The sequence below is a fragment of the Equus asinus genome, chromosome 24 (assembly GCF_041296235.1).
Source record: "Equus asinus isolate D_3611 breed Donkey chromosome 24, EquAss-T2T_v2, whole genome shotgun sequence".
NCBI classification, from domain to species: Eukaryota; Metazoa; Chordata; class Mammalia; order Perissodactyla; family Equidae; genus Equus; species Equus asinus.
This window is the reverse complement of record NC_091813.1, coordinates 27,128,957-27,142,572: the sequence shown is the minus strand read 5'-3', so window position 1 is coordinate 27,142,572 and position 13,616 is coordinate 27,128,957. Positions and strand designations below refer to the sequence as shown.

Here is a 13,616-nt window from a genome sequence, read left to right as displayed (position 1 = left end):
TGAATAATAATGTGTTGAGAATATTTTCATGTGCTTATTTGCCATCCATGTATCTTCCTTGGTGACGTATCTGTTCAGATTGATTGCCCAGTTTTAATTGTGTTGTTTGTTTTCTATTACTGAGCTTTAAGAGTTTTTCATGTATTCTGGATATGGGTCCTTGGTCCGATACGTGATTTGCAAATATTTTATCCTAATCTGTGTCTTGTCTTTTTTTCTTTTAACAATATCTTTATCAGAGCATAAGTTTTAAAATTTGATGCTTTTTAACTTAGCAACTTATTTTATGGATCATGCTTTTGGTGTTTTTAAAGAAATCTTGCCTAACCTTATGTCATGAAGACTTTCTTCTATTTTTTTTAATAAGTTTTACAGTTTTAGGTTCTATTTTAGACGTATTTTCCATTTAAGTTTATTTTTGTGTATGCTGTAAGATATGGGTGAGGTCTGTTATTTTGCATGTGTGTATCCAATTGTTCCAGCACCATTTGTTGAAAAGACTATCCTTTCTTCATTGCATTGCCTTTGCACCTCTGTCAAATGTTGATTGACCTTATAATTATGGTTCTTCTTCTGGGCTGTCTCTTCTGTTGCACTGATCTGTGTGTCTCTCTGCTTACTAACACCACACTGTCTTGATTACTGTGGCTTTATCCCAAGTCTAGAAATCAGTTAGTGCCAGTTCTCCAACTTTGTTCTTCTTTTTGTTTTGGCTGTTCTGGCTACTTTGGCTTTCCATATGAATTTTAGAATCAGCTTGTTAATATCTATAAAAAAATCCTGTTGGGATTTTGCTTATGATTATGGTGAATCTATAGATCAGTTTGGGAAGAATTGACATCTTAACAATACTGAATCTTTCAATTCATGAGCGTGATATAGCTCTCCATTTTTTTAGGTCCTCTTTGATTTCTTTCTTTCATTGGTTTTTTTGTGGTGGTCAGCATACAGATCCTGTGTATTTTTTTTTTTTAATTTATACCTAAGTATTTCATTTTGGGGGATGTTATTGTAAATGATGCTTTTTAAATTCCAAATGTCCAACTGTTCACTGCTAATATATAGAAATAAAATTCGTTTCAGTATATTAACCTTATATTCTGTAAAGTTGTTAAACTTACTTGTCAGTTCGAGGAGCATCATTGTAGATTCCTTCTGTGTAAGTAATCATGTCTCCTGTGAATAGAGAAAGTCTTATTTATCCCTTTTCAGCCTGTATATGTTTTATTTGTTTTTCTTTTAAGCAAGGGAATGACTTGATTGGATTTACATTTTTCAAGGACCAATCTGGCTGCACTGTAAAGAATTGATAAAATGGGGAAAAAATGTAGAAGAGAGCAGTACAGGAGCTGTTGCAGGAATCTGAGAGCCAGTGATGGCTGGGACTAAGATAATGACAGAAAGAGAGGGGACAAATAGACACATTCAGAGTATATTTTGGAGGTAGAATTGGTAGGTCCTGGCAATGAATTGAATATGAGGGAAAATAAAAGGGAAAAGGATTAGGGGACACCAAGGTTTCTGGCATGGGGAACTGGGTAAATGGAGTTACCATTTAATGAGATAAGAAGAAATAGATTTGGAGGAAGATGAGCAGTTGAGTTTTAAACATGTTGGGTTTGAGAAGTCTATTGGACATTCAAATAAAAGTGTCAAATAGGCAGCTGGACTCCCTTTATATATGCATGTGATATAAAAGGGTATGTATAGGATATAGTATATAAGAGGAAGAGTTTGGGAATGAGGCAGGCTTATATGGACCCCCTTCCAAGGCTTGTAGAGAACATTCTTTATTTTTGGTTCCTTCAGTATGCCAAGATCTTAAGATCTTTTTCACCTCGGACCTTTGGACACACTGTTAATCACTGCCTGAAGTGTGTGTGTGTGTTGCCCCGGCCCGCCTGCCCACTCCCACTTAATTCCCTTCCTCTCTTCCTCCTTCTTTTTCTCTCCCCTTTCCTCCTTCCCTCCCTGATTCCCTTCCTTCTTTCTATAAACTGGCTTTTTATCATCCTCTAAGTCTCAAATTAAATAGTATCTTCTCAGTCTACCCTGCCTAAAACCAGGTATCTTTCTCCCTGCATGACTCTCTATTATATATTGTTTTCTTCGTGGCCTTTATCATAACTTGTAATTATTTACTTGACTGTTTACTAGACTACACATTCCAGAGGTCAGGGATCATGTCTGTGTCACCAGTCCACAACCCTTTGCCTGGCACATGGATGCTCAATAATAATCGTCAGATGGCAGGAAGGATGGATCTACAGCTCATGTGCTGTGGCCGAGTTAGGTCCAATGTCTTTGTGTTTTCATATGATTGAAACATATGACTTTTTATGCATGCAGAGATATCTGTACCCAGTTTCAGCTGAAATCTGAGCAGGAAAATAACCTTGTCTGTTTCATTGTGCATTTACTATCTACAGAGTGCCAGGCTCTGTAATAACTGGTGGGATGTGAGATGGCATTGTGGCATTGGACAGGAAGACCTATAGTTGAGACGTGGCTGTTCCATTTTCTAGGTCTGTGACTTTGGGTGAGATATTTAACTGTTCTAAGCGTTAGTCTACTACCATGCCTGTCGAAAGGCAGCAATATAATCCCTACCTATAAGATTGCAAATTAAATATGTGTGTAGATCACTAGTTTCTAATACTGACACATACCAAGTGTTCAATAAGTAAGTTATTAATATTTATTTATATAAACATGACTCTTACAGTTCTAGAAATGATTGACATTGCCTGATCAATAAAGGAGGGAGGAACACAAAGAAATCTTCCTTTATCTTTCCCTTTCCTCTTCTTGTTCGTCACTTGCAAAAGGAAAATGCTACCTTTAATACCATGACAGCAAAGACTAGTAGTGGCGTCACCTCCACCTTAGGCACACAGAAATAGAGAGTACAGTTCTATGCGTTTATTGAAATAACAAACTGAGAATACTTAAGCCTTTTGTTTTGGGGAAAAGAAAGGGTGGAAAGGAGGAAAGAGGTAGAAAAAGGCTGGAGATGGTACTAGCTGACTTGACTTAACCAGCCATCAATAGCAAGCTGGTTGATAAGCTGAGGCTCCTGATTCCCTTAAATTCAGTAAACATCCTTGATCTACTCCGGACTGGGTACTGTGCTGACAATGGGGTGATCTAGAGCAAAGAGAATGAAGTTAACTTGATAGAAATTCTCATTCTGTACCATGGTCTATTTTCTGCACCTCAAGCCAAGTTTTTCACTACTATGGTTGATTTCCTCTAAGTGCTAGATATGAGCCAATGTGTGCGTTTAAAGACTAGGACCTGGGGCAGGATGAATGAAAAGGACTTAGGGCAGAGGTTATCAAACATTCTTGGTTCATTTTGCCTTATACACAGCATCTCTAAGCCAAAAGAAATACCTAAGAATTCTGTTTAAGTGGATAGATCCACACAACTTAATAAATGTTTGTGTCCTAACAACATGTATCAAAGACTGCGTGACTTCTGAACCTTGGAATCAGATTATACACCACGAGCCTCGTTTACTGTTCCACGTTGATTTTTGTGATAGTTGGTTTTTATCACAATAACTGCTGAAAACTCAGCTTTGCAGGAATATAGTTTCATCTAAAGGAATTTCATATTGAAACCGTGAACTCTCTCTGACCAGTAGTTTGGATGGTGTCCAACACATGTCACTATGTTTCCCTAAAAATCTAACTACCCCACAGTGTCTCTGTGAGTTTGCTGCAGCGTCTTGGGGTACTCGTTGCAGTTAGGGACCTGTGGACTTAGGGCCTTACTCCAAGACTTTTTTTTCTATTTAAATGTTTATCTCTTCTTATTTTTTAATACCTCTACGTTAAAAACCAACCTGATGTTTATCATCTCTTATGAAACAGTTTATTTTAGCAATTTTTATTATTAAAAATTATCAAAGTTAAGCATGAATAATGTAGAAAGTTTGGAAAATACAGCAAAACACAGAGAAGAAAATGTCATTCCTAATTCCACCATCCACCAATAACTACTACTAACATGCTGTTATCAGTCCAGTTATTTTATACGAAGAGTTATTATATTTTGAACAATAACTGTTGCTAACTCTGATTTTATTAGAAGGTAATAATCTGTAGTTTAGTGGAAATTTCATACCCTGGAGTTGTGACTTGTCTGTAGTGACCTTTGGGAGAAATAAGATGGAGTTCTAGCTCTTTTCTTTTTATTGACTACTTACTCCCATTAGTTGAACACCTGATTGGAGGGCTTGAGGACCCCACCGTTCATGCAGGGAAGACAGCCTGCTGCTGGGTCTCTAACTTAGGAAACACAGGGTGTGTTATTTACGCAGTAGTTCTTCACTGTGGAGGTACAAACACAAATAGATTATAGTGGAGGAATTTTTTTTAAAGTGGTAAATGTAGCATATTTTTTAGAAGGGTAACTTGTCAAGTGTTATACTTCCTTGAGTAGATGGATGCACTTTCTAAAAGTAATTTATCAAGTCCCTACTATAACATGGCACTTCTAAAAGATTGTTTATCTAATAATTCAGATTTAAGCGGTTTGTATTGTTCTGACACCACAAGGAAATCTTTGTAATTCCATTTCATTTCTGATTTGTTTTATTTTCTCTGCCTTCATAAGTACTAGAAATTGAAGTTATTTACATGAAAATAAGACTTTTGTTTGAGTTTGTCTACTTGAGATCTGTTTTTAAAATCTGCCTTCAGTCAGACTATAGAGGTAGAACTTGAATTGTCAAAAAGTAGAATTATAACTTCAGAAAAGAAAAAACAACCAACTTAGTTTAGCTCCAGAGAGCAGTTCGTGAAAGATGGTGTGGAAACCTCTAAGTACGAACATATATTTATACTTTGAATCTCACTGTCATTCCCTCTCTGTCTCTCTCTCCCCCCTCCCCTTTTCTTTCTCCCTCCCTGTCTTTCTCTCAATAATGATTTTAAGTTCTAACCAGAACAAGTGGTGGCAGTACTTTGTGAGCATAGCCTGGACTGTCAAAGAATAATTTTGTTCTTATAAAGTGCTAGTAGAGGACCCCAGGGCTGACTGTAGGGCCAGGGCAGAGAAAATACAAGACGAGTCTGGACTAGTGTCTTCCATTGCCAGAAAGTAAATGCTAAAAGTAGATAAATAAGTAAAAGTGGAAGCAAGTTAAAAGGACACAGGAGCCAACCTGAGAGAGTTCCCAGTGGCCAAAACTAAAACAATTTGAGCAAAAAATAAATGATGAAAGTATTTTATTCTTAAACCAAAGAATAAAATAAATATCTGTGAGTCCATACTGAGATGAATAAGCAAATAAATAAATGAGGGAGAAGGGACAAATCTTCCTTGCAGAAGAAGTCCAGATAACAAATGTAGAAGGAATGGAGAAAGTAGAAAATTCCATCAGAACACCACAGTAATAATTGCTGCAGGCAAGATTCATGGATGAATGCTAAAATTCATGAGTGAAACTTGAAGGAGAAACAGGCTATTCATATACTCAAAATATTTCTCTCAAGAAACTTACTAAGTTCTGTGGTGGTTTTAATCGATGTCCACAAATTCTTTGATACTCTTCCTTCCAGGAAGTGGAGCTTACTTCCCTTATTCTTGAGCAGGACTGGACATAGTGGTTCATAACTAATCAATAGAGTGTGGGAAGGAGAAAAATTGTAACTTTACAGTAGAGAAACCTGGCAGATACCATCTTAACCAAGTGGTTAGGGTTAACATCACCAGTAATAAATCATATTGGTATCGTATACTTCCAGATATTATGCAGTGAGAAGGGCACTTCACCTCTCTGGCATTCTTCCCCCAAATCCATAACCTCAGTTTAATCATGAGAAAAACATCAAGAAATTCCAAACTGAGGGAACATTCTACAAAATATCTGACTCTTCCAAAGTGTCAAGGCAAGTCTGAGAAGCTGTCACAGATCAGAAGAGACTGAGGAGCCACGATGACTGAATGCATGTGGTTTCCTGGCTGGGATCCTGGACCAGAGAGAGATGTAGTGGGAAACCGATGAAGTCTGAATAAAGTCGGTAGCTCAGTGAATGGTGCTGTACCAATGTTAACTTCTTAGAGTTAATAAATGTACCATGATATGTGAAGTAGGAACATTAGGAGAAGTTGGGTGATGGGAATACAGGAACTCTCCATACTATCTTTACAACTTTTCTGTAAGCCTAAATTATTTCAAAATTAAAAGTTAAAAAAACTCACTGGTGGCTTTCTCAGTCTAAGGATATTGTTATTTTAAAGTGTCACCAGAGCAAATTAGTTCAGAGGAATCCCCCTCCCGCTAAGCCTTTGTGCAGTCTCTCTATAAAAGAAAGATGAGCTCTTGATAACAAAACAGTTCTCGTGGAGCAGGTTCTGGAGGCTTCTGTCCCATCACTAGAAACAGAAACGCGTCCTTGCCTGCTCTCTGCAGATCGGTTCAGCCAACACTGGTGGTTTGCCTTATTGTGACTTGGTACTGTGCCCAGCACTTAGGTTACAGAAGGTGTTCTGCAAAGACAGTGCAGGGTGGAGCATCTGTGATTCTGTCTGCCTCTGTTTTGGGCCCTTCATTCCAGGTATTATCACTAAGCCTCTAAGTTAAAATCTTCAGAGGCAGTAGGTCTAGTTTCATCTGACTGTCACTTGACCCCATATTATTGGTAGATTCAAATAGTGTAAAAAGTGTGGTACTCAATAAGATGGATACATTAAAAAAAAACTTTTCAGTATAAAATACACTGTATATTGCTCTTTTTTTTTTTTTTTAAATTCTCATTAATTCATCTATGGGTACAAGTATAAAATCCTGATTTATAAATATTTTATTCTTATTACTTTCAAGTTCTCATTAACTCAAACTAGAATAAAGAGTTGATTATAGAAGGCCTAACAGGGTCCTTTTTTAGTAAATAATAATATATAATTGGTGAGGATGATTATCATCATAGTAACAAATTAGAATTTGGATACTGAAATTAAACTCCTCCCCTGTATGCCAGTCATTCTCTTGATCTGACCATTAGTGACAACTATCTTTAGTTTGTGCATATATGAGAAGTGTTATGTTCGTCAGTTAAATATGTGTTACTCCCTAACCAAATGAGTACCTTGCAGTGCGCCTGTCTTGGGAATATAACTGACGTGGTGGATGGAGAGCAATGTTCTGTTCTTGAACACGGAAATACATTTAGTTTAGTATTGTGGCAGGTGCATGCATTTTCTGGAAAGCTCTATTTCCCAGATTGTTAATGCCTGCCCAAATAGATACACAGATACTTAATAATACTACTTAATTGCTGTAGTCAGATTGAGCAATACCTAATTTATAGCAATTCTGAAACTAGGAACACAAGAACGATAACCCATGTGATAAAGATTTACTACAAATGCTAGTCAGTAAGAGTACGGACTACACATTGTTGATAGCAAGCCATTCTTGTGTAATGCATATGATATGATTTTCTTGACAACTGTTTTCAAAATACACCTTTTCATGTCATCCTGGTTTCTTTAGTGAATTTACCTGTAAAGTGTGTTTTCTTAAATAAGCAATATTTCATTTCCTAATTTTATATTCAGTTAAGAATTTGGGTTGGCTACTGTGTGCCAGGCACTTTCATTTATCATTCTTCCAATATCCCAGTAAATTAGGAACTCCTTTGCCCATTTTAGAAATTAGAAAATGGAGACCCTGAAAGGTTTAGAAACATCTCTGTTAGACTCCACGTTTGATATGACGTAAATGTGGTTACCCAACTGAATGAGTTGCCTAATACTTGATGTAGGTAATGTATCAAAAGTAAAAGGAGGCCCATCCCTAGGAAGGAAGAGAGGGAAGTTGAGACTAGAATAGTGAATATTTGAGAATAAATTTAGCAAGTTTGCTAAGTGGAACATCACTATTGTGAACGGGTCTGGTTCCAAAGCCACTGAATGTGCTGGCCTTTTGGATTTGTTGAAAGTGCAAACAGTCCAATCAAGTGTAATACTCATTAAGGGAAAAGAAATACAGTTTGAAAGTTTTTATGAAGACGTGCATGGCTAATCTTTGAATTGAAAGCATCTTTTAAAAATTTGCCTTCCTTCATATTCCTAGGTGATAGTGAATATGTGGGTAGAAAAATGAGAGCATTTCAAATAATGCTAATGATTCTAAATGATTGCAATCTACCATATTGTGAGGAAAAGTTGTTAGCTGTGAAAGATGAGGAGAGAATTAAAATATTACCATGACTGGCATTTGATTTGAAAACTGCAAAGATAAGCTTAGGTCCCTATTTATGAAAACCATCCTCACAGCCTGATGAAATATCTTTTAAAAGGTTTTATAGTTACCATGGATACGTGTCAGCTTTGATAGAGTAAGTTGTAATCCATATTCAATCATCTGAAGTCAACGTAGCCAAAAAACCCAGCAACTAAAATCAAAAGTAGTTTCTTCTCTAAATTCATACTAGTTTGGAGATGGAAAGAATAAGTAGTCTAAAGATTAGATTTTTGGTTAATTATCACTGCTTGCAAAGCAAAATATTGAGGATGCATATTGCCTGAATCGGATGTTAATGTTCACTTTTGATGTGTACCTTTTTCTTTTAACTAGGAAGGGGAATTTCTTAGGTTTGGACATAGGAATTCAGGTGGTGAGACCTTTCTGAAAGTTGATGAAACCTATGCAGCGCACACTCAATTTCTGAAGCCGTAGGGACACAGACAGTATTGAAGGCGTTGGTCCCTATGGTAACATATTTGCATTTGTCCCAGAAGTGGCTGGTTTCTGCTTGGTCTCTTTTAATTGCTATATATTGACAGCCGTTTTCACGACTATTTATAAGATGTTGGATAATGAGCCTGTGTATAAGGGCGTGCACACCATATCCTTAGGCTTGATTAGACACTTCAGATGACAAAAGGCTCTGCCTGAAGTTACTGAGGTGTTTTTGGCATTCCCTAATGCGTCTGTCACATAGTGGAAGTAAAAGCCTTTCAAATGACTTAAATATTTTCCTGAATTCTCTTTTAAAACAGGTGACAAAAGAGCTAAAACAGTATGACAACAAAATTATAGAATGCAAATTTGAGAACAACAGCTGGGTCTTCATGAGACAGAGAACAGACAAAAGTTTTCCTAATGCCTACAACACTGCGATGGGTGAGTATGACAACCTACCAATGCTTGTTACGTTAAAAAAAAAATTAAGATGTTAGATACCAAATGTGCTATCTTTGTTGTTCTGTTGATGTGGCATAGAGTCATTCGGACCCCCGTCCTTGCTTGCTGGGAAAGGGGTGGTGTCAGATCTGTCCCCTGTGTGGCTCCTGTCCGCTGTAGGTGCTCCTCTCTGGGCCTGTGGGCTCGTGCCCCTCTGCCCGAGAGAGGAGTTTAAAGGAAGGGGTAGTGGGCTGTATACAAGTTGAATTTGTTGAACAGCAACAACAAGAGCCATGATAATTTCAGATCTATTCAAAACTATAAAAACCATTGTTTGCCAGATGGGAAAAGACGAAATTAGCAGGGAAAAATGTAATTTCCAGCTCCTAAAATAGCTTTACAACAATGGAGAACAAAGTAAATGAAAACCATTAAAAAACCCCCAAAAACCTAAAACCTGCTATGCTATCCTTTAGAGTATTCTTTGGGTACAATATGAATCTTTGGGAATTCAGAATAGTAAGTCTCTTTCATGGGGAACAACACGAATCAATTACGTTTATAAGGTAAACTGCTACTAGTAGTAGTAGGAAGTAAGTAGCAGAGTAGTAAATGCTCCAGATTGCATTTTTAGTGGAGTTGAAAAAAAGAGATAAAAACCAGGATTAAAGGTTAATGGAAGTGGGTAGTTTTAGAGTGCTCAGTCCGTGATGATGATGGTTATATGATAAGCTTGTGAGCAAATATAAATAGAAAATTGGCAGTTTGAGTTTTGCAGTTTAAAAACTGTTGTACATATAAAGGTTCTTATTGGAATTAGCATCTGTGTTCAGACAAGAGGAGTTAATTTCAAAAATAGGAATAATTGAGCCAGCGTCTTTTTTTCCAAAATCAAATAGGTAAATAAAATGAAAAGGACTGGTACTAAATTTTGATCACGTGAGAAAAGATTCTTTATTTATTAGTAATTTTGCCATAATACCTTACTGCAAACAACTTACTAAAGTAATATAACGTGATCTGCCAGCTGCAGTGCAACCTCCCTATTCAATGGGAATGGTGGCTGGGGCTGTGTTATACCCTTCACAGTGTGGACTTCTTTCTGAGAAAAGGGCTAAAGCACATGTTTTCCATAGAAATTTTGCTTGAATGTGGTCTATAACGTGACACACTGTGCTAGATTAAAATACTATAAAAACTCCTTTGGAGGGGCAGAAAACCATAGTGAAGACATGCTTATATCCCCAATACTTAAGGTTTTGGTTTAAAATTAACAGTACAGTAAAGAGTAGCCACCAGAAAAGCACTCATTTTGGGGGTGGGGGAGGGAGGAGCAGAGTTTACTCTGAAGCATGTCCCCCAAATCGGTACAATGGAAGTGTTTAGCATATTGGGATGAAAACCTTTCCCCTTTCTCATCTCCCTGTGGTGAGGCAGCTGCCTTAATTAACCCTCATGTGGGGCACGTGTCTCCCTTTGTCCACAGCTGTGTGCAACAGCATCTCAAACCCTGTCACCAAGGAGATGCTGTTTGAGTTCATCGACAGATGTGCGGCAGCTTCCCAAGGACAGAAGCGAAAGCATCATCTGGACCCGGACACGGAGCTCATGCCCCCACCGCCTCCCAAAAGACCACGCCCTTTGACCTAAGACCTGCTTCAGCTTCAGGATTGAGCGGGAAGATGAATGAGAAAAATGCTTTTGCCCCATTTTTGCAGACAGAGAAGTTTAAAAAAGAGTGTGGCTTGATGTTGATACACATTTGAATTTTTTTTAAAAAAGAAAAGTATTGTAGCCAGCCTGTAAATATTTGATGCATTTGTTTCCTCAGCGCTGCAATACATCATGAACTTAACCATTTTATTTATACCCGATAAACTTAGCCTTACCTTGTGGGATCTGAAGACCGAAATATCCAAAGGTTTAAATGAGATTGAAATCAATGAAAAAGAGGCCTTGTTTATATATGGATTACTTTCACCTCTAATTTATAAAGCTAGCAATCTGGAACTGTGAGCGCATAGAACACTGTATTTTTTAGAAGTTGTATTTCAACTATGGTAAATTTTCCTTTTAAAAAATTTAGGCAATGGCATTAAACATTCTTGCTATCATTTATCATGGATTTCCTACATTTATGAGAATCTTGGATTCAAGAACAAATGACAAGGTTGTTAAGTATTGTATTATATTAAACAACTTGGTCTGGCTTATATCATTTTAAGAATTTTTTTTGGAAGTGTAAAAGTACAAAAGTAAAGCTCCATGTTTGTGAACTGCATCCTTTCTAAAGGAAGTGTATTGAGTGTTTTCATCTGTTTCTGTTGTTTGAACTACAGTATCGGATGTCCAGCGTGTCCCTCCTGGCAGTGGTCTGAGTTCCTCAGAGGACTTAGATCTACACCGCCGGCTCCTGCACGTGTTGTTCCTGGGAGACTTTTTTTTAACGCCAGGGCTACTTCTACTTTACCTCAGTGGCACCAGCACGTTGTCAATTACATTAAAACACGCAACTCACTGTGACTATGGGGGTGATATCAAGACAGACGATGTCGTACCGGTTCCCTCACCTAAAACGCTGAAGGAAATGCCAGCTGCCTCCTTCGACTAGAAGGTAATGTGTCGCTAGGAAATGCTCTCCCACTGCTAGTAAATGCAGAGGCAAGGAGGAGGCCTCCGTAGGAACTAAACATCAAGGACACCGACACATTCATTTTCAAAGCCAGAATTCTATCTGTATTCTGTTCTGGGAATGCTCTTTCTGTTGTGTATCTGAATTTTAAAATGTTTGCTGATAGATAATGGATTTAAAGAGCAGCTAATTGGTCATCTGCCCTTGTTGAGAAACTTGTGCTCTGATTGGTTTGTGAAGGAACTCTGAGAATTAGCCAATTAGAGGCTAATGTATTTATTTTTAGAGGTACAGGTTTTAAGTATGTGTATTTAAAACAAATTTCCATGATCTGAATTTTATACATGTATATGCATATATACGTGAGTATATGCAACAGTGTATTTTGTCTACTAAAACAGTCAGACATGAACATCCAAACAAGTTACCTACTAGACTGAATATCTGACAGGATTTCTATATGAGATAGCACAAATTAACCAAAAATGTGTTTATAGTCACCTGAGTTTTAATGTTTTTAAACAAAGTTTTCTCCTGCAGTGCTTTTCTATATGAAATACTAGTTGTGCTTGGACTTTTTCCTTTGTTGTCCTCAAGTTATGTAACATATAGTGAATTTATCCAAAATGCCATTGTAGTGTTTCTTTCCTAGAGTGGTTTTATGTGTCTGGGCACGTAAGGGATTAAAACACCCGACTGCCACAATGACTGTGGAAAGATGGAAATTTCTCAAGGTTCCATAGTGTGTTTTGTAGAGTGGATCCAAACAAATGCCTATGCAACTCCATGTGGTCTGACACCTCCTTCAGCAGGATTAGTGACTGCACACGGTGTGTTGCTGTCCTCCGAGCCTGTGTGAAGGCAGCCCTTTTGCCGATCTGAGAGCAAGCTTTGCCAATGATCTTTAATGCAGTTAAAATGTTTATGGTAATTGTAACCTTTTAAATGAGGTATGTGAAAAGAGCATCTCATTTTTAATACACCCAGATATTTTCTCCTTGCCTTTGTGCATTTCCAGGACTTAACTGTCTTAATTTATCCTTTCCTTCCACTTACAGTGAAGTATAATAGTTGGCTGCATAAGTAGGTCCCATTTAACCCCTGAACACCTACCATCTGAGTATCATAACAAGTCATCTAGAAAGTCAGGAGGGAAATCCAGAGGCAGGGTTTGGGACATCATGAAGGGAACACTTCGCCCACTCCCGGTAACTGTTTTCTGACACTGAAGTTTTGTAGAGAAGAATAAGAAAACTTTGCTTTCCTGAGTTGTCACATATGAAGCTTTTGCTTTCTGTTTGGAAAAGATGTGGATGACTCGACTGCCTGGATGGTTACTTTGCTTTCCGTGAAATGCCCAGAAAGCGTCAGGACATTCCTTCTCTGATTGTGTGTCAGTGCATATTGTAATAAAACTACTGATTTAAAATAATGGAACGTGTATCCACTTTGTTTTGCTGGCGATGGCTTTGTGTCCTTTCATTTAACTAGTGCTCTGTGTCCCTCCTCTTGCTGGCACCCAACGTGATCCATCTGGTTTCGTTGTATTCTAGACATTAGCATAAAACTTGGAAAGTCCTCTGTTTTTCTTCCTGAGAAACCAAGAAATTTGCTTGTCTGGGGAATATAGTTTGTACCTTTTGCTTTTGGAGTGTAGAGGAATGGGGGAAAGCACATCTTTATATGATATTTATAATATTTCTGTTCACCCACCTCACCTTAGCACTTTATTATATGGGTAGATATTCTGTTACATTGTTTTTTAATGTGTTTAATTATTTTAGAATACTCAGCAGTAAATATTCTGAAATGATGAAGTAATGACCTACCAGTTTTTTTGTT

At 37.5% G+C, this 13,616-nt stretch overlaps 1 protein-coding gene across 1 annotated transcript in view; it reads left to right on the top strand.

The window, feature by feature from the left end:
• The window catches only part of RNGTT (RNA guanylyltransferase and 5'-phosphatase), a 281,137-nt gene extending 267,931 nt beyond the window's left edge, over positions 1 to 13,206 (top strand). The window contains exons 15-16 of the mRNA XM_044757216.2: positions 9,019 to 9,142; positions 10,629 to 13,206. Of these exons, the coding sequence (XP_044613151.1) occupies positions 9,019 to 9,142; positions 10,629 to 10,792 (288 nt within the window). The 3' untranslated portion in view covers positions 10,793 to 13,206. The remainder of the gene's footprint in view (positions 1 to 9,018; positions 9,143 to 10,628) is intronic.
• The last annotated feature ends 410 nt before the right edge of the window (positions 13,207 to 13,616 follow it).